Genomic DNA, 25,252 nt, shown 5'->3' on the forward strand with positions numbered 1-25,252 from the left:
ATATCTCAAGAAGGCCTGAGTTTTTAGACAAATCGAAAAGAGGATCAGTATTTTCTACCCAAAGTAGTGAATTTTTTTTACTCAAAATATAGAGCTCCATATTTTTTTTCTTTCTGAAATTAATTAAATGCTGAATTATCAATTAATTAGGAGCAAATGTCACATCATTAGGATAAAATGATGTGATGAAGGAGGGTGTTTGGTGGCAGGTGGCCGAGTGTTCGCTTTCGTGCTTCCCCGCACGTTCCTTATTTCTCTCATAAAGTTCACAGCACTCCCAAACAAATGCCACTTTCCAAACCCAAAGACCCTCTCATCATTTCTTCGTTCCCGTTAGTCCTCTCTCTCTCTCTCTCTCTCTCTCTCTCTCGATTTCCCCGTCCCATCTTTGTTTCAGAAAGCGCTCTTCACAAACAAGAAAATCTCTCTCTCAGCTTCCTCGAATTCTCTTGTATATTGCTTTCATCAATTTTTTATTTTTATTTTTTTGTTTGTTTTTTGTTGCCTTTCGTCTGTTTTCTGGAAGCAGTTGTTTCGAGATGACCGCAGCAGAGCTCCTCGACATCGAACCTCTCGAGCTCAAGTTTCCCTGTAAGTTCTTCGACATCCCTATGTTGTGGATCTGTTGTTTCATATGGTGGAGATGTTCTGGTTGTTTTTGCTTTGATTCTTTTATATTGGTTGCTCTTTTTGTTATGTGGATAGTTGAACTGAAGAAGCAGATCTCTTGTTCTCTTCAATTGTCCAATAAGACTGACAATTATGTTGCTTTCAAGGTAATTTTCCTAATTTCCGGCAAAATCTGTTTTCAATTGCTCTGCAAATCGGTCTTTAAAAATTTTTGTTGTTCGGTGCCCTAGCGCACATTCCGATTGCTGGCAAAATGTGAGAATTTGACGTAGTCAATCTTAGATTTTTCATTATATGAGACCCGAGAGAACAGTTCCTCTCAAATGGCTGGAATGCAGCTAGTTCGTCTGCTTAGGCGAGCTTTTCATTTATAGCGTAGGAATAGACGTAACAAATACTATTCAGTATTATGCTTTGTTACCATTTCCCTTGATTTTCTCAGCTGCCATGTAGGTCGCAAAAGCATATTGTAAATATCAAATTTTTTTATTTTTGGTGTTCAGGTCAAGACAACAAATCCAAAGAAGTATTGTGTCAGGCCGAACACTGGAATCGTCCCGCCCAAGTCCACATGTGATGTTATAGGTTGGCGGGCCAATCCTTTATGTTATACTTCTTACATTTTTCTTTTTTCTTTTTGTGATTTTATTGTTATCTTACAAATTTTTATATGCTGGATTCGGCTTTAGTTACTATGCAAGCTCAAAAAGAGGCTCCGCCTGACATGCAATGCAAGGACAAATTTCTCCTTCAGAGCGTTGCTGCGGGTCCTGGTCCAGTCTCAAAGGATATTACGCCAGAAATGGTAAATTTTTAGCACAAAATTGCTATTTGTCAATTTCTGATCCTGGCTTGTGAATATTGTAATTTGTGAAGTGGGGCTTTATAGTTTAACAAGGAAGCTGGACATCTCGTTGAGGAGTGCAAATTGAGAGTGGCGTATGTTTCACCACCTCAGCCGCCTTCTCCAGTTCCTGAAGAGTCAGAGGAAGGTTCTTCACCGAGGGCTTCTGTGTCAGACAATGGGAAGTTGAATGGTTCTGAGTTTGCTGCTGTAAGCATTTGAGATATTTGATTTTCTTTTTAAAAATTTTCCATTCTCTGCTTTTATATTCCATTACAGATTCCTATTAACATAAAGAAATTGAAAACACCTCTTCTTTCTTGGTGCTCGCAGCAGATCACTAGATCGTTCGCTGAACCTCAAGACAAATCTGCAGAGGTAAAATTCTGAAGCTTACTGCTAAGTGCTGTGTCAATGATCTTGGAGTGCTCTTGTGCTTTTAGTAATCCATTTGTTCATTTTGTGTGTCATGGTTGGGAAATATATTATAATTATGCACGGAGTTGTATTTCTCGAGTCTGTGATGGTATGCAAGAGGCATTTACTGTTTTACATTGCCACTAGCTAGCCTTGTTGCTGGGTCACATTGGTTTTTTGGTGCTGGACTAAACAATGCATGACAGATAGAGCGTTACACAAGGGGCATGCAACATAGTATTTGAATATAGAAGCATGAGATGTTGTAGTAAATAAATAGTTTACTTTTGACATTAACTGTCAAACACTCAAATACACACACACGTATTGAGGTTTAGTAATTATTTTGTTAGTGAACTGATATCAGTCCCTGCATTGATCAGAATTTGTTACCTTAACTTGCTGGCATAATTATGGATTCCTTCTTTGATATAAAGCCCTCTGTCTAGTCATCTAGTGTCCTGATTGAATTTTTGAATTGAACAAGCTTCAAGTTCCACATGTTTTCTTTTAATTATGAGACCTTACTTATTTTATAAACGTAAGATAGTGTTTCATACACTCAATACCTAGGATGTTATTCTGGGATATTATTGTTTATTGTCTAATAGTTTTATTAAATCCATTATAAATTACTCAACAATTTACTGCATTGATCTTGACATAGATAACCAGCAATCTGATTTAAGTTTATCTTCACATTTGTTTGGGTGATGGACAATGGGCAATTTGTGATCAAAGAAATTATTATATTTAAGAGGTTGATTTTGAAGGTCAGTGGGTTACACATGTATAGAAAAAAAAAAAAAAAAAAAATCCAACTTCATACATGTGACTTATCAAAAAATGGGACTTGCTGTATTTGACAATTTGATGTTTGTAAACTTTCTAAATTAAGCTGATGCTGACCCTGTTAGCTTTTTAGTGATGGATGTTCTTTCTTTAGAAGCAGAAATTAGGAGTAGGATGTGGGGTTGTGGTGCTCGTGCTCACATGCACACTTTGATGGGCCACAGATCCTCTATAGAGAATATAAAATTGCGATAAATAAATAAAACAAAGCTACTGCAACACCAAAAACTTATATGCTTTGGCCCAAGACCGATGCTCCAATGCAATCCTATAAAAGAGTAAATCCACTATCAAGGTGAACAAAAATAGAGGAAGGTGCACCCGACACTTCTCCTCAGAAGTTGAGAAAACTTATAGACCCTTTCTGAATGAGAACAAGAAAAGTGTGCAAGGAAGATACCAAGGTGATCACCAATGCAGGCGGCTTCCTATTTGACTATAAATCAATGTGGTGCGAGATCTCAGAAATGATCACCGATTTGGCTTGAACTTGCACTCCACAGTCCCACTACAAGGCCACAATGCATTCTTCCTTTCGTAGACCCAAGTTTATACAATGGCCACCAATGAACCAACCGTTTAACATTCCATGCTATCTATGCATTTTGACTCGAGCCAAGACATGGCTTTCAAAAGAGCCATGCACACTGGAAGATAGACATGTACGTTGTCATTTAGAAAAGAGCTTTGAAATATCGTGCAATGGCATGCATTAACCCCTACCAAAAAAACCTATGCAAGTAAATCGTGCCATGTTTGGCATTGGAAGTTACTAAGCATTGAAAATAATGTGAGCTAAGAATAATGTGAACTTGCACTCCACAGTCCCACTACAAGGCCATAATGCATTCTTCCTTTCGTAGACCCAAGTTTATACAATGGCCACCAATGAACCAACTGTTTAACATTCCATGCTATCTATGCATTTTGACTCGAGCCAAGACATGGCTTTCAAAAGAGCCATGCACACTGGAAGATAGCCATGTACATTGTCATTTAGAAAAGAGCTTTGAAATATCATGCAATGGCATGCATTAACCCCTACCAAAAAAACCTATGCAAGTAAATCATGCCATGTTTGGCATTGGAAGTTACTAAGCATTGAAAATAATGTGAGCTAAGAAACTATTGCATAACTTGCCAGCCAAGCATTTAGGCTTCATACACTTAACTGATTATCAACAAACTAAATTTTCTTTGGTGATAGTGTGGCAACCCACCATTTACTTGAAAGCTTTGACGTTGCTATCCATGCAATTAATATTCCATGCATGTCCAATTAAAGACTTCAACTTGTAATATATATGTGAATTACAATCTGCTGGGTCCCACTACATGAGCAGGATCAACCAATAAAAAAAGATTAGTATTGGACATGATTTAATTTTTTTTCAATTTTCTTAGTAGAAAGTTCTGCTGGAAATTTAATTTTCATTATCTTTTAGAACTTATGATGGGTGATGAATCAAAGATTTGGAATGAAATGTTCTACCTACCTTTGTTTTTCCATGATAAATTAAATCTGTGAATGAAAGTGAGAACATAACTTGGTTTGTTTGCATTTTTTTTTTTAATGGTTCTGTCTGTAGGGTTTTGATATGATGGACTAAGGTTTTGGTATAATATGGTTGGATTCTTTTAAAATGGGAATTGGTTTATGTCTAGTCTTATGTAAGAAGTGATGAATCAAGGTTCGGAGATTGGTGTTGTAAGGTTTTGTTATGATGGACTAAGGTTTTGGTATAATGGGTGTGGGGTTCTTTTAAAATGGGAATTGGTTTATGTCAAGTCCTATGTTTCTAATGTTCTCATTTGGTCTCAAATGAGTTGGATCTCAATCAAAAATGCTTATTTAGGGAATGTGAAGATGGTCGTGTGCAGTCTGACATTTAGAAACTTTTACATGTCTTGTACTGGCATTGCCAAACCAAATGGCATATATCATTGGATGTAAAAGAAATAGATAATCACTGACACACAGACAAGAAACCATTCAGTTAATCACTAGCACTTCAACACCATGCTCTGGATGCCAACCCACTTGGGGTTTCAGCTCTTTATGTGGCATGAGCAAGTAATAAATTGTGTTAGCTTAAGCTACTTGAAAACTAAACTGGACTAAGGCCTGTAAAGATTAAGGCTCAAGCAAGGTCTGCTTGAGGCCTGATCACATTAGAATTGAGTAGTTGGTGATATTGGCTGCTTGATGGTCTTGAGGCATCATGGTGTTGATTTGTTTTAGTGGATGCTAAAATGAGCTTCTTATCATTTCATTGTTTGGGAATTTGCCTAAATGCTGAAGAAGAAAGAAAAACTATTAAAAATCAGTTGCTTATCCCAGATTTTTTTTTTTTTTGTTCCTTTGGTTTGGTGAGGAGACTAATAGGAATTAGTTTCTTATCTTGGAGAGAAATTTTTAAATATTTGGAATGCATGTTGAATTTTTTTAATTTTCTAAATATGTGTGCATTAGGCTTAGCCATATTATGTTTGAGTGCTGACTGGCAAGCTTAGGTTTTGCCTGATTGTGACTGATTAAATGTGATGAAATAACTTGTAAAATGGTAACTACATTTGCAAACCAAGCTTAAGTTGCTGATGATATTTCTACTGAGCCCATTGATTGCTTTTGTCATGAAGTCCAATCTGTACTGAAATTGTGCATATATATATATTCTAGCAGTGAATATTATGAGTACTTCAAACTTTTGACTGCTAAATCATATTATGGTCAGGCGTTTTTATTTAGAAATCATTTATATAGAAAATTAGTTTAATATTTCTTGTCATATCTGCTAGACAGCCCCATTCCTTGTCTCTTAAATTTCTGTTCCTTGTTTCTAAATCTTGGGTCAGCTGATTACTTGAGCTTACTGCATTTCTTTCATGTGATTGTAGCATTTTTTTTTTCTTGTTGTAAATAATCATTTTGGGGGTTAAGTCTCAACGTGCCTTCGCATTTTTAAATGGATGGTAAATTGGTAGTATTCTGTGTCTAACCTCTAAGATGATTTCTATTCCTATCATTTTAGCATTCAACCCTATATATATTATTGTTTTTGTGCTGAAGAGTTGGTGTGAAATTGGGGTTAACATTCAACCCTATTTTATTTTTTTCTGAAATTTACCTGCATGTGCCATGCTTTTGACTTGCTTGAGATTAGCTTGCCTGGGAAGCAATGAACAGTTATAGAAAATTTATTTTTTGTCTTTTAGCCGTTTTTTTAAAAATTTAGAATTTTTTGGGGTTAATTTCCGAACAAAAATTCAAAACCTTGAGGAGTTTTATATGATAAAAATTTAAATATGAAAAAAATTTGATGTTTCAATAGTTTTTTTATTTTAAATTTTAATTTAATTTACTTTATTCTATTTATTTTTTGCTTCAACTAATGCCAAAAGTAGCATTGGTATGGGATTCTAATCTTTTACGGGTGATGTTTTATCAGTGTGTGTATTTTCTGGGGCTGTACATTGTAGATGAACATGGCCTTAGCCTTGATGTGAATATGATTTTTGCTACGTTGCAATTGAGATATGCTGGCTATGCCTCATGCCATATGCTCATGCTATGCCCTACATCGGGTGACTACTGATATTTTTCTTAACATATACTGATAATGAGGGAATAACTTGTCTTAATTCTTCCTCCTTATCTTTTCTCAAGTGCATATAATGATTATACATTATACTATCAAGAAAATATGGGGCTTGTTCTAATTGACCTTCATTTTATTTGAGCATATTTCTAAATAATAATTACTGTACCAGAGAAGCAATGTGCTGCTGTGCTTTACGGTTGAAATAAACTTCTTAATTGAATGAAACTGCCAGTGGCCTGTAGGCCAAATGGTAAATTTACCCCTTCTTTTTAGAAATTCCAAGATGATCTCGGTTTGAGGTTGGAAATTCAAATTGTCTTGAGTCAGGCTACAACTTATGAGGCAGTATTCTGAGAAGGGCATGAAATTATGTGTGCTAGGGTGTATTTTTGACTATGTTACAACCATAGCTTAACAGAAAGTATCGCAGATAAATACAGAAGTGACTTCATTTATTGAGAGTTTGTTAGTTTAAGGGTGACACGAAATAGGATGGGAGAAGTTTTGGTGCCAAGGAATGATTTTCCTTGATAGGTTGCAGAAGTTTTGGCACAAAATAGGATGGAGATAATTTTCCTCAATAAGTTGGGGGTGGCATAAAATAGGTTAGGGGTGGAATTGTTTGATATTGAGGGATGATTTTCCTCCCTTTTTGTTTAGTTTGGGAGAAGTTTTGGTATTTTTGGCGGCTCTTTGATTTTTTTTAGTTGTGGGCGCATTTGCAGGTGTTCCTTGTACTTATGATCATATCCAGCGGGATAGCAAGGCTCTGTTATTTTGATTGCTCTTCTCAGTAATTTTTTTGCATTCCCTGGTTTCTTTTTCTTTTTTTCTTTTTTCCTCTTCCTTTGGTGGACTTCTCATTCTTCTTTTTTTTGTATTCTTATTTTCTTTCTCAAATAATGGTTTCTTCTTTAATTGAGGAAAAAGGGATGGTTTGGTTAATTGTAGCGAAGCTGTGAAGGCCATGGTTGCACCAATATGGGGCTGTTGGTATAACTGTCGATTCAGAGGAACCAAACCATAAATGAAAACTGAAAATGAGAAACTGAAAACTTTGAACTTTTAAAACTAAAACAAATTAAAAACCTAATTGAACTCATGTTCAATTTTGTCAGTAGATCAAAAAACAATTAAGAAATATGATGGCAAATTATTTTTATTACATTAATCAAATTATTTTATTTTTAATTGTTATAGTTTTAAACTCACTTTTTAGTGCTTCAAGAGCAATCCTGTTGTACATGACAATTGAAAAATGATAAAAATGTTTTTTTGAATGACTTCTGTTTTTTTTTTTTCAAAATTTTAAGATGGATATTCTTATTTTAACTGTATTTTAAATTCTCATGGTAATTTAATTTTAATTAAACATTTTATATGGAATGACGGCAAAAGCCAATTCTGGATATTAAAATACTGGAGCAACCAGTTGCCACAACTGAAATCCATAATATTTGGTTTTCAGCTTTTCTGAAAATGGACAAAAGAAACAGAAAACCAGTGACAAACAAACGCTTTATCATAACCCGTTTTTTGACTACACATCAATGAAAACAGGAAACAGAAAATAGAAAACAGAAGTGATATTAGATAGCACCTAAATTTAGTTAAATTTGAAGGGTATTACAAGGACAATAAGGATTGCTGCAGAGAGTATCAGCTAGCTGCTAAGAAATGAGAACCTATGATGTAGCACATGCCATGGGAAGAGCTTATGATGAGGATAGATTTGTGTGGCCAACTACCTGTAGTTAAAAGTAACTATGTCAGGTTTTGTGGAATTGAGATGAAAAATTAGTACAGCCACCACCAACACCACCTGGCCATAAGTCCAGGTAAGTGGGGCTGGGGCACTGGATAAATGATTTATTGCGTGATCTAGGACACTATCCTGCGAAGTTGGTGTGCAGGTGAACAATTAGTAGTATTATGAAATTCCAAGGTGATTTGAGAATAGGAGACAACTTTTTAGAAGAGAATGACTTCACGGTTCAGCTATGAATATCCCATAGTTTTCTTTTCCTTTCTTTCATTTCCCTCTAAATTAAATAAGAGATCGTTATCTGCTGTCCATGCAGATGAAGTGTCCGCATAGATGTCATCTTCTTAGCAGTGTTTCTCTAAAGACAAATCAGTTGATAATGCTCTATTGACTGCCAAAGAGAGTAAGGGAGGATGCTGTCCTTGGGGAAGTGTTATCACATCAAACTTTGTTATTCAATATTTCAATCTATAGAGAATTTGTTAAATTGCTTTGCATATTCATTGTGCTTCAAACGGCATCTGAAGAAAGGGACATTGGCTGGTGTCCCTATTAGAATTGCCGCATGATTGACAAATTATACTTTTCTCTTCTCTTTTAATGAATTTACATTTTTCTTTCAAAGAAAAAAATCTTTTTTCCACAAGCTAACACCATTAGTGCGGGAATGCTTCTGCTTTCTGCTAGAAACATTGGTTGAATCAGGTGTTGGACACTGAATTTTGATTCCCCACTGATTATTGAATTTTTTAAAACTCTATTGTCTTGACCGAGGGCAGGTGTTGGATCACAGGTTTGAGTCTAAGGAAACAACCTTTCTACATGAAAGTAGGGTTAAGGCTGCATACCCTGTGACTAGTGTCCCCCTGCCCTTGCCCAAAGCAGGGAGCCTTGTGGTATGGGGATGCCCTATCTATTATCTTATTGTCTTGACTCTTGAGAGTTAAGCCTTGTCCACAGGGTTTGAATCTGGTAATATATAGGAAGTAGACTGGAACTCAAGAAAGAGTTCTAGTTTTTCTTTTGTCATCTGCTGATCTACATAATACATCTTCCTTAATATGTCATCCAAGTTGGAACCTAAACCCCCTTAAATAACTCCTGTCAATGCAGAGCTGTATTTTACCATTGCCTCCAATAAGTGGACTAGATGTTTTATCAATTTATGCCATTGACAACCTTTGCTAACAATGAGATAAACCTCAACTTCTTCCCTTGCTTCAATTGTCCACATCAACAGTGGGGAGAATAAGGGACGAGTGCCCCTGCTTGTTGGGAACTGACATTTCATGGAGGTTTTTTTTGCATTTTACTCTTCTGCCTTTCGAGACTTCAGTGTTCTGTTTGAAGTGATGAAATGGTGGTATTCATTTTTGTTTATTCTTTGAATATTGAATTGGTTCCCCACTTCCCCTATGCATTTGGTTTGTTCACCCTGTCGCTTTGATGATTGCAGCTGTGGAAAAATTCAATATGCATTGTTCAATCATTCTAACTTGTAATGATTTTCTTTTGAGAGCTCATGGAGTAGAGATGTATTTATTGTTTGTAACTCTTGTTATACTTTCAGGAAAAGGCTCTTATTACAAAGTTGATGGAGGAAAAAAATAATGCAATTCAACAAAGTAACAGACTTCGTCAGGAACTGGTGAGGGATTTATATGCAATTAAAATATTTAATTATTTAAATCTAGCAGTTTTGATGAAGCAGCAACATTTTTATCACCAATATTGTTAAATCCTGATGTGGATATTGTTAGACTCTTAAAATTCTACGTCCAAAATTAATAAAACAATCTGACTTAAAAATCTTTTGGTGGTGGGATCCCTCTGTGAGCACAATTGAATCCTAGTAGATATTTGCAACCTTGTGATCCTAGACATGTTATAAAAATTTGGAAATAATTTAAATGTTTTTTTTTTGTTTAAATATTTTATTTAATAATTTTTATTCAACCAGCACCATATAACTGAACAAAAATGACAAAGTCCAAGGCATATTCCTGAAGGAGATAAGAATATCCATTTTAATGAAAGCTTGTACTTCGACAACATGACATAAAGAAATTTAAGAGCTCACTTTTTAAGTATCAAATTTTCTGTATTTTATGATTTACATCCTTAGCCCTCATCAATTTTTAGTTTTTTAATCTCCTTATGGATTAAAACTCTGTATAATTTATTTTCTTATCTTCCTCTTGTACTCTTAATCTTATTCCATCTTTATTTTGAGAAGTCTTACATTTTAATCTTGCTTTACTCTTGAATCTCATTAATTTTATTTTATTTTTCAAATAAACTATTATGATGAAAATTAACTCCTCTGTCACTGTTGATTTAACATGGCTTCTAGAGCAACAATAACAGTAACAATGCCTTAGGGGGCGTTTGGTTTGCAGCATAAAAAATATTTCCATGGAATGACATTTCCGGAAATCTCATTCTTGGAAACGGACACTTGTCTCATTGGAATATTTTTGTTTGGTTTGCACTGTAAGATTCCTAGGAATGTACGACGGATGCCCATAGTTTGGTTCAACATAGGAATCAGAACGTTATACCGTTAATATGTTTATAAATAATATGTGGGGAACAAATATATTTTCAAGTGGGATACCTTTTTATCTAATTAAATCTATGTTCTAAAACTTTCAGCATTCATAAATTGAGAAAAAAAAAGAAATCAATGCTTAGTAATTCAAAATAATTGGAAGCAAAATGGTCTCCAAATTTTAACATTATATTATATTATTATAACATAATAATAATTATTAGTATGATTATGATTATTATTATTATTTGTTACATTACCACTTTACCTAAAAGTTAAAGCTATTAGGTTGTGGGCTAGCAATGCATATCAAACTTTAACACTCCATCGCACATGCAGCCCGACAGCTCGTGGCAAGTAGGGAGTACAATAAATTTTTACTTTTTTTAAAACACCAGACAATAAATGCGGGCAACAAGACTAGAACCCAGGACCTCCTGGTAACCAGCTTTGGTACCATGTTAGATGACCACTTTACCTAAAAGGTTAAGCTATTTGGTCATGGGCCAACAATGTATATCATACGTTAACAATTATTATTATATATTTTTGGCAAAAAACTATCAAAATTGATTGGAATTAAGCCCAAAGGCTTGGAGAGGTACAATCACTACAGATGAGAACCAAAAGGTCTTTGGATTTCAAAACTTTTTGTTGCAAAAAGGAAGCACACTTGGCTATATGATGTGCCAAATAGTTATCTTGTCTGTTTACATACATAAAATTGCAGAATGTAAAAGAAGAAAGATTTTTTTATGTCATTGATGATGCAACTTGAATCCCAGCTTAAAAGTTTGTTTGCAATGATATCTTCAAGCACCTGCTTGGCTTCACAGACTATTGAAACTTTAGTCCAGTTTAAGCCAATTCCAATCTTAATAGCTTCCAAGATTGCCCATGCTTCTGCCTGGTAGTGGGGACTGCTTACTTCAATTGCATGTATCAAAAGAGGCTTGAGAAAATTGTTTCTACATATCAGTGTTTTAAAAGGCGAAGGTGTAAGGCGAGGCGTTTTACTCTCCGGGAGGCGAGGCCGTAAGCTTCAAGGCATTGAGGCGTAAGCATTTTGGGAGTGTATTTTTTAAAATAATTAATAAATAAAAAAGTTATATATAGTATAAAATTTTCTTTTAATTTTTAAATATTTATCTAACAAATTTTTAAAAACATATATTTTCTATGTTTCTTATATAAATGTTGAAAAAACTGTAAATTCAAATATTAATTTTATAATTTTACAAAATTAAAAATTAAAATAAGAATTATTTTCTACAACATGCCTCAAGATTTTTATTTGTAAAAAAATAATTTATATTTTGATTCCAATTTTTAATACAAAATATCACATCCTTTTCAATTTCTTATATCTATATATACATTTAAAAAATATTTTCTTTTAAATTTGCTTTATATATGTTGGATAGATAAAGAGTGAAATAGTAAAAGTAGGCAGTCATGAAGCTTGCCAAGCTCTCTCGATGAAGCTTGGACGAATCGTTGGAGGCAGTCGTCAAGTCGTTGGAGAGGGAGAAGAAGCTTCGCTGAGAGAGGAATCGTCGAGAGAGTGCTTCGTCAAGAGGAATCGTCGATAGAGGAGAAGACTGGAGGCTTCGAATAGAGAGCAGAGGCTTCATTGAGGCTTCGAAGAGAGAGCAGAGGAGAAGAAGCTTCGCGGGAGAGAGGGAGGATAGGGTTTCAGGTGCATTTTGGGTTCTGGATTTTTAAATATATGTTTTAAACCAAGAATCCCAAAAGGCGTACGCCTTGCATCTGAGGCGTAAAGAGGCGAGTATTTTTGCCTGATGCGTACGCCTTTGTGGACTTAGCTTTTTCACTTACACCTTGGTGCGTTTTAGGCCAAAATCACCTCAAGGCGTGCCTCAATTACGCCTTTCAAATCACTGCTACATATAATCCCTGCTGGCTTGAAAAGATTGTTTCTACATATAATCCCTGCTGAGGCTTCTTTCTTTGAGTCTGTCCAAGAAGCATCACACAAGATAGATACTATTGTGCAGATAGTTTGTTTCCCATGATGAGGAGATGGATGTTATATGTGATGTGTGAACAAGAGCTAAAATTTCTAGTTATCACAAAGGCTTCTTTAGAATTGAGAAATGATTCCATTTAGCTTTTTCGAAGCGGAGCTTGTTTCTTCCTTCCCAAATGCACCAGGCAGAAGTTGCAAAGAAGCTTGCAGACTCAATTTTAACCAGGAAAGGCCAAATGTGAAGGGAGATATTATTAAGTGCATCTACAATTTTCGTGGTTGGCCAAAATTTGCTTCAAAGAGGGAAGAGCGACCGGATTTTTTGAATTTCAGGACAAAACAGCTTGATATGATCTAGTGTTTTGTTGCCGTCATGACAAAGGGCACACATGTTTGAGTCGGATCTGTGGGCTTTGAGAATGATATCTCCTGTTGGTAAATTATTGGTAAAAGCTTTCCACAAAAGAGTTTAATTCTGTAATGAGAACTTTATGATCAAAGGGTTGAGCTTTAGAAATCCTGGATGCTGGGAAAGGCTCTGCGGAAGTGGAAATCTTCCTGACAAGTAGGCAGATTTTACTGAAAAGGATCTGTTTTTGGTGGGTATCCAGATGATTTTGTCTGTTTAGTTGAAGATTGGAATGGAAATTTTCATTATGGCCTTTAATTATCTGGCATTAAAGATGTTTGGGATCAAGTCTAAGTTCCAATCCTTCTGCACTGGGTTGATCAGATCTGAAACTAGATTGGCAAAGAGGAGTGGGGTCCTGCTTTCCAGACTGATTTTTGGGAGGTCTGGGAACAAGGATATTCCCAGAGGAATATCGAAGAACTGGAACCAGGCAGATAAAGGCATTCTTTTTTGAATCATGAGATATTCTCATGAATATTACTCCTGCCCAAATGAGGCTAATTGCAGACATTTCGACTTCCAAACATGGTTCGAAATCGCGGTCGCGGGTAAAGTCGCATAACGGTCGCGGGAGACGCGGGTGTTACGTAACGGGAAGCGGGCGTAACAGTCGTGAATTTTTTTCACGCATGTACAACCATGCCAAAATCGAAAAATAAGCATGAAATCCATTAATACATGATTTTTAATGAATTTTAAAGGTCTTCATTCAACCTACAAATGCTTTTTAATAGGCATTATGATTTTTATATTAATTTTAGTGCGCTCTTTACAAAAGAAAACATATTTTTTAATAATTTACATTACTTTAAAATTTACAATTTTACAAAATAAATATGAAATTGTAAATCTTACAATTTAATTATTTAAATGGTAATAGACTTGAACTTGAGTCACTTAAGAGTTGAGACTTGACTAATTGTGTACAAATTAGAATTTATTATAAATTGTAGATCTAATATTAAATTATTAATTGTCAAGGACCTCAAGGTATTTAAAAAAATAAATATGTAGAATATTAGTTAACAATTTTTTACTAAATCTGTACTCTAAGTTTCTAAGTTCTAAGTTCTAGGTTCTAACTCTCTAAGAGTCTAAGTAACTCTATAAATTTTATACTAATTTTTTTATTTTAATTAATAAATTCTACTTATACAATCATTAATAATTTATAATTGTTAATTTGTATTCTAATTAAATAATAAATAAACTAAATTTATATACTAATTATATTTATAAACTGAAATTATAAAACAAAATTTACAACTTATATACTAATTAGTAATTAAATAAACTGAAATTTATAATTTATATAAACTATAAATTGAAATTATAAAGCAAACTAAATTTAAAACTGAAATTTACAATTTATATACTAATTAAATGAATTGAAATTTACAATTTATATAAAGCAATAAAGCATAAATTGAAATAATAAAACAGAATAAATTATTAAGCAATAAAGCATAAATTGAAATAATAAAACAACATTCATATTACATACCCACCGGCCACCACCCACTACCCAGTTACCACTTACCCAATACCCACTCCCACTCCCACGGAAGCTGCGAGCCTGCGACTATGAGAGAGCTGCTGGCCTGCTGCAGCTGCAACCTGCAAGCCTCCAAATTTTGGAGGAATCGAAAGCTTGCTGATTTTTGGGTTCTTGGATGAAGGAGAGGATTGACGGACTGAGGGAGACGAAACTGTACGAAGCAGATTTTGGGGGTTTTAGGGATTTCGAAGCTTCAGATCAGTAGATCGAAGCTGTACGTATGAAGGAGACGAAGAATCGAAGAGTGATTCAAGTGAAGAGGGAACTGAACTCAGCTTGCGAACGACGGAGGTAAGGGTTCGAAGGCTCGAAGCTGCGTAACGGACGTTACGTTCCATAACGTTAGTGTAATGGCCGTTACCCATGTGAATTTTTGGCTCGCCACTAATGTGGCCCGAAACGGTATCGGAGACCTGTTTTTCCGTTACGTAATGGCCGTTATTTAATACCATGCTTCCAAATAGTGCTATGAGGAAAATAGATTGACTTATATAATTTTACTTTCACCTGAAGACTATTTGGGTTGGTGAGTCCCTTGATCTAGAGTCAAAGGATTTACTGATTGAGACTTCCAGTTTGATGCAACTCATATTGTATATAGGTTTGCTTTTATTTACTGATTTGAGAACAGTCCTTGTTACTTGAGACATGATTTTTCCATGCCAAGATTGAAGATTATGATTTATTTATCATTGATGTCTGTGAAAGACTCTTTCCTTCTTTCTGGGGCTATGCTTTGTATTCCCGAATATTTTTCCATCTACCATTGTGTGGATGCTTAATTTCCAAGCCAGGATTTTCCCTAGTGTTCTGAGTGTATTGGAGCTAAACTGGCAAGAGGATTTTTGAAAATTGACCTGGAGAACAATGGACCTTCTAAGCAGTGCAAGAATGTCTTTGATTTGTGAGAAATTGTCAAAAAATAGCCTTGCGGACAAGGATGCCATCATCTATGAAGAGAAGGTGATCGATCTTGGGGCTTTCTCTTGATTTTGATTCCTGTCAATGAATTGTTGAGGGCAGCTTTGCAAAGAGTGGCTGAGAATGCTTCTGTGCAAATGATGAAAAGGAGAGGAGACTGGGGGTCACCTTGTCTCAGGCCTCTTGAGAGGGAGAAGGATTCAGTAATCAGTATGATCACCATTGATAAGGATTGTGAATTTAACTGTAGATATGCATTGATTGATTAGATTTATCCAGTTTGGGGGAAATTCAAGTCCTTTAAGGATTTGGATAATTCCTTTCCGTTTGCTGATGCTGCCCATTTGGCAAAACCTCTATTTTTCTCGTAAGGAATGTCAAATTTTCATTAGCAATCAGAATGTTATCTGTGATTGAATGCCCCTTGGTTAAAGCACTTTGATTTTCTGAGATAATATCATTCAAGATAATACTAAACCTATTGACCATGGTATTGGCAGCAATTTTGTAAAGGGCATTACACTGACTGATCGGTCTAAAATCTGCTGTTGTTTATGGATTTATTATTTTGGAATGAGTGCGATATTAGTGGTATTGATTTCCTTGAGGATGTTATTAGTATTTAGGAAGTGCATAACTGCATCTGAAACATCATTTCCTATACTGTTCCAGGATTTATGATAGAAAATACCTGGATAGCCATCCAGTCGTGGAGCTTTTATATCTCAAATTTGAAAGGTGGCCAAATTGGATTTCCTTCTCCGTGAATTCTTGAAGTAGTATTGGTTTGTGTTCTTCTTTGAGCTTTACGTCTAGGCTGTTAACTAGTTCTGGGAGTCAATCTGGATGGGTGGACTCGTAATGTTCTGAAAATGTCCAAGAAATGGGTTTTGGCCTCATCATGCTTTTCTATCCACTGATTATCGTCCTTTTTGATTTTAGGGTTCTTGTTCCTTCTTCTCCTGTCTCTTACAAATGCATGGAAGTACTTGAAGTGTTTTTATCTCCCCAAATAGTTGCATCTCTTTTGGCCCTCTGTGCCCATTTGATCTCCACATCTGTGAACTCAAGTCTCAGATTCTGCCCTGCCTCTTGGTTTAAGGAATCTTTCTAGTCTTGAAGTTTCTTAAGTTTAACTTCCCTCTTTTTGATTCTTTCACTGATGTTTCTGAATTCCTTCTTGCTCCAGGTATCGAGTCTAGCAGACGTATTGCTCCAGATCTTAAATGAAGATGAACCTGGCTGGTTTTTGGACCATGGCTCTTTTATAATCATCTTCAGATTGCTGTTTGTTAACCGTATTGCTCAAATTTGAAGGTTTTGCTTAAATTTTGTTGGGATGATTATAGAATCTTGAAGCAAAATAGGCACTGTTCCGAAGAGATTGCCAAGAGGACATGGATTTCAGCTTTAAAGAATTTCTGGGGACACTGATCATTGGCAAAAGCTCTATCTAGCCTTTCCTTGATGAGTTGCCTGTTGGATCTTTTGTTAGACCATGTGAACTTTGGTCCATTGATGTCAAGGTCTCAAGAAATTTTTTTTTATAATGCCTTGGAATATTTCCATTCCCTGGTCTTCAGCAGATTGCATGCTCCATTTTCAAAAGATAGAATTTGGTTAAAATCCTCTATTAAACAAGTTGGTCCATTAGAGCAGTTAAATTCAGCAGATAATAAGGAGTAAGGACCAGAGTTTTGCTCTATCTTCTAACTTTGATTCTCCATGTATAAAGGCCAAGAAGCCCAAAAAACCCATCCAATTCTTGATACTTGAGAAGGATAATATTACAACCACAGAATTCAGGAGCAAGGTTAAGGGATGAAAACCAAAGGGCAACTAGGCCCCGCGTTTTCCCCTTGGATTAATAATAATTCACTGATCTAGGTTGGGGGATCTTTTGAGACGTAGAATTTTCTCTTCCTTGGCTTTGTTCTCCATGAGAAAAACAAAATCAGCCTTATTTTATCCAACTCTTTTAGATAATGAACTGTTGTGGGAGATCCTAACCCACAGCAGCTCCAGCAGAGTGGCTTCATTTCCCTTCATGGGTACTGTTGTGTACTGTCTCCTGTACCCTTGCAATAATGTGAGCTTTGACAGCTTAAGCAGTACCATAATCATTGAAAAACTGGTGTGATTCCAGAACTTAAATATTTGCTGTTGGGCTTGGGCGAGCAGTGTTAGGCTTCGATGTGAATTTTCTAAATGTTTGTGAGGTGCTATTAGGCAAAGAGGATTGCTTGTTCAGATCTAGAGGGTTGAAAATTAAAGTAGGGAGGTAAGGTGGGAAATAGAAGGATGTCTGGTTGTTCATGGAATTACTGAGAGGGAGTGCCAAAGGGTTGAGGTGGGAAATTGAGCATTTTCCTCCATTGGCGTGCCACCGAAGATAGATGGTTGCTGGTACTTGTATTCGAGAAGCTTCCCATTGGGTGGGTGGGGTCCAGTGGAGTCGGCCAGGGGGGAGGGTTGTGGGCTTTGAAAAGGTTCCATGTTTTGGGGGCTTCCAGGAGTAGGGGCCATCTTGAGTTTGAAGCTTAGAGCAATGCATGGATCTGTGAGCAGTCAAATAGGGGGAATGCTTCCAAAACTTCATCCATAGGAATGAATGTTCATAGAAGGCTTTAGATGTTATTGGTTTGTTGGGTGATGTGGTTTTGGTTGGTGATGGATTGAATGGGGTTTTTCCTAAGTGGAGAAGTTGTTCTTCCAATCACTATAATATTATTATTACTATTATTTTAATTTGTGGGCATTGATGTCCAACTGACCAAAATAGTGAGGGCAATTTGGTCCCAAAAGTAGGATTTCCAATGGGAATGGAATTCCCATCAAAATTACTTCTGGGAGGTGGTGAGAATGGGAAGTCAATGTTTTGTAGGAATATTTCATTCCAAGGTATATTAAGCTGCCCACCACGTAATATCCTGATGCCCATTTGGGAATGAACTGCCATGGGTATTGCTTTCTTGGGAAGGTTGAAAGATCCCACGGACCAAAGCCCCTGTAGATCCCACTTCAATGAGTTCCTTTGTTTTTTTTTTTTTTTTTTTAGAATTTTAAATTTTTTGATAGAAAAAGAAACTTTATTTAAAGCAGGAAAAGAAAACAATTCAAAAAAGGAGAGCAAGTAGTCCTCAAACAACAGAATAAAAGGGGGGACAAAAAGAATGAAACTAATCTTAATAAAGCATTTTCAGTCTCTGACTACATGAAAACAGCTACTCTTAAAACATTCTGCACTATATGCCCAAAAAAGAAGCTAAGTATGGAATCTTGTCCCAAATAAATCCCATTGATAATCTTTGTTTTTGTAAAAATCTAACATTTCTTTCTAGCCAAATTCCCACAATACAGCTCCAACAGCACTTAGCATCCTTACCTTTCCCAAAACTAGGAAAGAAATAATCAACTTATCTTCCACTGAATTTGGAGGACCCATACTTCTCTGAACACCCCAAAAAGAGAGTTTGACAAGTTTCAAAGAAAAGAACTATGAAGAAACAAGCGAGATGCATCCTCTGAACTACTTCCATACATAAAACACATATCCAGGGACTTAGTCTAAAGGTTTTCTACCCTGCTGTAGATTGTTGGTGTTAACTGTATTAAAGACCAACAGTCAAACAAAAATCTTTATTTAAGGAATTTTAGCCTCCTGAACACCCTGATGAAAAGGAAAGTTCACATTGATCTTAGTAAGATGAGAGAAGAAAGATCCATAAGCATAGTTTTAAAACCTATACCAGAGCAGTCTGAATGGGTTCGACCAGAACTGATCATCATGTTGGTCTGGTTTGAGGTTGTTTATGGAACAACTGAAGTATGTAATAATACACTCAAGCACAATACCCACTTGCCACAATAGCTTCAAATATTAATTCTATTTTTGGCTAAAAATAAAAATGAAATTTAAAAAATACTTCTAATAAAAATAATAAAGTAGTTCAAACTTCAAATTTTATTTAGATTTTTTAAAAATTTATATGTGATTTTTTGGCTTTAACTCGCTGGTATATGTGATTTTGATAAAACATTTTGGTAAAAAATTTACACATGTAATATTTTTTTTGTAACAAATTACATAAATAATTTATTAATATATATTATTTTATCATGTTGACGTCACGAGACCACTGGTTTGACACACTTATGACCAGCCAACCATGTGGCTTCACCTGGTTAGTCACATATGGGTTTTAAAACCATGTTTACAAGAATAATCCTTTGAAGAATTCAAAGACCAAACTCTACCATCATTCTTACTGGGGATATGGCAATCCTTCTCAATAAAATGAGTAAAAAAGACAGCTCCCACCTTTCCAATGATCCAGGCTATGCAATTAAATAACATCATAAAGAGTAATTCTATTTTCCTAACTTTTATCCCTAATCCTGTTTTAAGCTTGGCTTATTATTGACATTTGCCTGAACTATTGTTCATCACTGAATATCATATTTGGATGAAGAAGCTTGTTGTTGAATCATGATGTGTCCATCTGTTCTCTGGTTTATAGGGATATATGAAGAATGGGATATTTAATTTAAGTTTATGTGCAATCGAGGGTTTATCTAAAAATAAAATGCAGGGTTTTTTCTATTTTTTTTTAGATAGACTTAATGACCCTTAAATTTTATCTAATCCACATCCAACATGTGAGAAAATAAAAGAAATTTAATCCTAAATAAAACCTTGTCACTTTTCTAATGTTTAGTTATTTTGGTATCTTATCCTAAGGGAATTCACTTAGATTAATATTAAATCATTTCTTGAACAAAAATATTTTTGTCCTAAATAGTGTACCAATTATCTTATAACTTACAAGTAGACCTAATGATTATTACATGTATATGATTTTGACATAAAGTTAATTACTTTTATAAAAATGTTTAAATTTTGTGCAAGTGGGTGAAATTTTATCTTATCCTCATTAATAATAATTATACTTGATCTAGATCCAAGTAATTAAATTGTAAACACTAATAACTTTTTTAATTATTTTCTATATTGCAAATTTAATCCTTTTTTTTTTATTTTTTTGATTGCTGAACGGCCAATTTTATTCCTTTTGCTGGAAGGATTGTAAATTCATGGCTTTATTCCTTTGAACCATTAATTTTTATCTCATCAGTTCATATTTAAAATGGAAATTCAAATCTCTACTGAGAGATTGGGGTTTGGGTGCGCCTCTCTCTCTCAAATGGGCAATCACTTGGAACACGCTAATCTCTCTCAAGAGATTTGACTCCCATTTTCAATATGGAGTGGTGAAAACCAATGGATCAGAGGAATGGCCTTCGTACGGCACCCAATGGGGCAACCACTTGAAGTCCCCATCTCTCGAGAGATATTTGAACTCCCATTTTTCATATGGTGTGGTGAGATGAAAACTGATGGGTTTTTGAAAGATTTTGAAATCCCATCTTTAGTATGGGCTGTGAGATGAAAACCAATGTGTCTAAGGTATGATATTTATTGATTTTATGTTTGTTTTATTCAGATTTTAGCATATATCTAATGTGTTCTACTCGCTATTTAATTTTTTCACGCATTTAAACCTTCACATACAGTACATGTGGTTTGTGACTAGTATCTATAATTGCCAAAAATTGAGAAAACAGTACGTAATTTGCATTAATGTTTTAATAGGTTCAATCAAGGCTTGTTTCCAGACAGGCATGCCTAAAATGGCTTACAGTTCAGTTTAAAATCAAATCCCAAAAAGGTCATCACATTACACACTGAGGCATATGCTGATATGCATTTGTACAAAAGGTGCACCTTTTTAGTTGAGATTTAGGCATTTTTGGTGTGAATCTCAAGTTTAGATTTGGTTAAAAGTTTTAGCTACAGAGTTATATGAAAGGAATATTGTAATATCAATTGATTTTTAATACTCTTGAACCTCAACCTTTCCAAAATAATCGAGAGTTTTATTTTAGATCTTGGAAAATAATTTTAACTTCGTCTCTCAGCATGATTTAATTAATTAATTCAAGTTAGTATTTTTTAATGGCCAACAAGTAGTTTACAAAACATAGTTAATTTTTTTTTACTTTTTATTTGTGATTTTTTTTTATTTCAAAAAATATGTGATTTATTTATATATTATTATCATAAATAACATTCTCAAAAGGCTTATTCCCAAACCCTTGGCTTACACTCTGCGGCTTGCCTCCTAGGGTTAAAACACTTCTTATGCAATTGCCTTTTAAAACATCGATATGCATAACAGGTAATAAGTGTCCTTTTTAAGGAGGGAGAGGAAAAGGACATGAGCTAGTTAATTGCATGGTTTTAAAACCTAGATGGGACCGGTCAGTCCGAGCCAGTTCAACTAGAGCCGGTGATCAGGTCGGTCCAGTCAATGCTCTGAACCTGGATTTGACTTTAGCCGGTATTAACCCGGCTGCAGGGTCAGCTGCATGCATCTTATTGAGGGAAAAAAGCATGAAAGAGTGGCAAAATATAGCCCCCGCCTAGCTTGCACCTGAGAAACACCATATATAAATATATATCAAATTAAATAAATGGTTAATTGAATCAAACATTTTCCACAATTTGTTTTAAGATTTTTTATTTGAACTCCCGCATAATATTATAACAATAATTACAAGAAAACATGTTATTAAGTTATTCTTTACTCTGATTAGCTAAAAGGTAAACATGTACATTATTTTTATAATATTTTAAATTGGCGTGATATTATATATGTAATGTCATGCTGACATCTCTTGTTTGATTGGTCCGATGCACTTAGTGCCTTTTCCGGGCTGAACACCGTTCTGGTTTTAAAACTGTGGTTGACTGGGTTTTATCTCTTTCCCTAGGGTGTTGTTAAAGCATGATATACATTATTAGCCCACAACTTAACAAGCTAAACTTTTAGATAAAGTGGTAATCTAACAAGTGGTATCAATGTTGACGGTTCGAATTTGGCTCGAGTTTCATACATGTGATCCTATGGATGTTGATCTTGTAGAAGAGGAGTGGTGATCCTACCAATGTTAATCTGGTAGATGAGTGGACTGCCATGGTAAAAAGCGTTAATTTAACATGGTATTAGTGCTGGTTACTAGGAGGTCCTAGGCTTGTTGCCTTCGTTAATTGTGAGGTGTTTAAAAATTATTTTATTCCCTTTAATGAGTGTTATTTATGCTCTATTTATCTCTCAACGTGCTATCGTGCTGCATGTGTGGGGAAGTGTTAAGGCATGATATACATTGTTGGCCCACAGCCTAACAGCTTGAGCCTTTAGGTGAAGTGGTAATCAATCAAGTGTCATTTATATTTTAAAGAATGATGTGTGTTGTGGGTCAACGCCAAAACCAATAAAACCAATGATGGTATCATTTTTCATTGATTATTATGTAGAAGTTACTTGCAATAAAAGCAGCATTGCCATGCTTCTAAATTTCTTCTTGGGAAGTTAGTTTCTTAGGTCAGATCTGTTACTTTCTTTGTGGCTGTTTGCTAGGTTTTTGTCACGTCATCTCTCTACTCTGTTTATTCTTTTGGCTTTTTTCTCGGGATTGTTTTCGTTGGTATGAGAGCAAGTCCTCATATTTTTCTATCCTCTTTTGTTGAATTCCTCATTTATTTATTTTTGTAAGACTGCCTTTTATCTTATGTTGCAGTAAAAGAGAGATCCTATTTGAACACCCTCTCATATTTTGCATTGAAGGTTAAAATGAATAATTGAAATAAGCTGAAAATAAGTCCAATTTGTTGCCTTGGTTGGTGTTTTGTTTTTGAATAGCAGATGACTTTTCCCACTCTAATAGGATTCATTTATTTGATGGCTGCATTGGGAAATAACAAGAAGGAAAACAAAATTCTGGAGCAAATACTGCCATTTGATGTTTATAATGTGTCAGCTGTTTGCTATAAAAGGAAAATGTAATGTTTACCAACATTGTCTTGGATATGGGATTTGCTCATCTCTGTTATGTTCCGATGTGTAGGATCAGCTGAGGCATCAAGGAAACAAAAGCCACGGTGGTGTTTCATTCCTGTTTGTTATTCTCGTTGGCTTGGTCGGTATAATTTTGGGGTACCTCGTGAAGAAAACGTGAACCTCCGCTTGGCATAATCTTTTCTAGAAACTTCTCTTCATGTTGCCATTTTCCCAATTGTAAAAGATGTTGAAGAACAGAAGGATCGATGATTGGATGTGGATTTTGTTAGTTGTTAGCTTTGTTGAATTAACAGTGGTCTAGGGTGGGTAATGGGTTTGTAATTGTGGACAACTCGTGAGTGTTGTGCGATGACTTTGGGTTTTTGTTGACATGCATTCTTTTTGTAACTTAAAGATTTCTCTCCTCAGTGGTTTTAAGTTTAGAGATACAGTGCCTGGGAACTGTTCATAATTCTTCACATGGTCGTGGAAAAATAAAACTGTCTTTTGGACTTCCAAATGGCTGGATGCTGAATTTTTACGTGTTATGAAGCTGCTTGTCGAATTAGGCTACCAAAACAAACGTATGATTTTACATCTCAATTATGCTCATTGGCTTTCATGTTTGTAATTATGAGATTTGAAATTTAGCTAGGTTAGTGTTGAAGGAGCTATTTTTGTTGGAATTGGTATGATCTCAAGAGAGGTGGGGTGAATTGGGTTTTAAAACTTTTTAGTTAATTTAAACTATGCGTCGATTGACAACATATTATATTTCATTCAAAATACGTGTGTATGTAAAGTGATTAAGTCATATGTGCTGATGGAGTATTTCTCATTTAAATTTAAATGTGTATGCAAAAGATTATGATAATAAATATAAACAAGTATGTACATGCAGAAATTAAAGTGTAGGAATTTAAATAAGATAGCGAAAGAGACACGATATTTGTTATTGAAGTTCGGTCAAATTAGCCTGCATCCTTGTCTTGGGCATATCCCTCAAGAATTTCACTATCCCTGGTCACAAATGGTGGAGCAGAAGCTGTTATAACATTTCTTTTCGGGGCAAGATAAATCATAACTCAATTATAGGGCTGAGCCATAAACATACAACCTCTCCTTACGGGTTAAGGAATATCTCAACTCAATTATCAGGCTGAGTTGAACTGGTTTCCTTTACGGGGTAGAGATTTTTTAGTTCAATTACTAGCTGAACCCAATCGATTTCCCTTAAGGGGTAGAGGCTCCCTAGTTCAATTAACGAGGTGTACTCAGTTAGTATATTAAAAATATTTTGTACATATAAAATGCTTCTGAAAATACAAACAGAATGTACATAATAAAACTCAATGTACTCTCAAATATGATATGAAATCATGTTTAGTAGAGTAAGAGTGTTTTTCAAAATGAATTTGCAATCTTTAAAAATAATGTGTATGATGGATACTCAAAAATTGAAGCCCTAGAAAATATTTCTCCAAAAATATTTGTCAATAAAAATTAGGAGAACTTAGGGTTTTTGCTTTTCAAAAATATTTTGCAAAAATAAAACATATGATCTTTGATGTAAAGTGAGATATGCAACAAAAACCTCAAAGATCAAAATGTAATAAGAGTTTTCTTTAACAAAGATTTGCAATAAAAGATGTTTGGAGAAGTTAGGATTTACGCTCAAAATATTTTGCTATAAATACAATAAAAGATAAATGCCCAAACAAAAATGCTCTTTTATAGAAAATATTCAAAGAATGAAGGAAAGTGAGTTGAAAGAGTAAAAAGATTTTTGCCCCAAAGAAAATAGTTTTG

General features: G+C 35.0%; 1 protein-coding gene across 3 annotated transcripts; it reads left to right on the forward strand.

Annotated features, from left to right (window-relative positions):
• The first annotated feature begins 222 nt into the window (after nt 1-222).
• On the forward strand, nt 223-23,963 carry LOC131164233 (vesicle-associated protein 1-1-like). 3 transcript variants are annotated; one of them, XM_058121265.1, is made up of 9 exons: nt 223-332; nt 530-591; nt 706-776; nt 1,134-1,215; nt 1,320-1,435; nt 1,520-1,684; nt 1,808-1,852; nt 9,681-9,758; nt 23,511-23,963. In XM_058121265.1, exons 1-9 carry the CDS (start codon nt 286-288, stop codon nt 23,619-23,621), a joined length of 777 nt encoding a protein of 258 aa, XP_057977248.1. In that variant the 5' UTR covers nt 223-285; the 3' UTR covers nt 23,622-23,963. The 3 variants fall into 3 exon arrangements, with proteins under 3 accessions (XP_057977248.1, XP_057977249.1, XP_057977250.1); XM_058121266.1 differs by having other exon boundaries at nt 262-332; nt 1,811-1,852; XM_058121267.1 differs by having other exon boundaries at nt 286-591.
• The last annotated feature ends 1,289 nt before the right edge of the window (nt 23,964-25,252 follow it).

Source organism: Malania oleifera, chromosome 9, assembly GCF_029873635.1.
Source record: "Malania oleifera isolate guangnan ecotype guangnan chromosome 9, ASM2987363v1, whole genome shotgun sequence".
Classification (NCBI taxonomy): Eukaryota; Viridiplantae; Streptophyta; class Magnoliopsida; order Santalales; family Ximeniaceae; genus Malania; species Malania oleifera.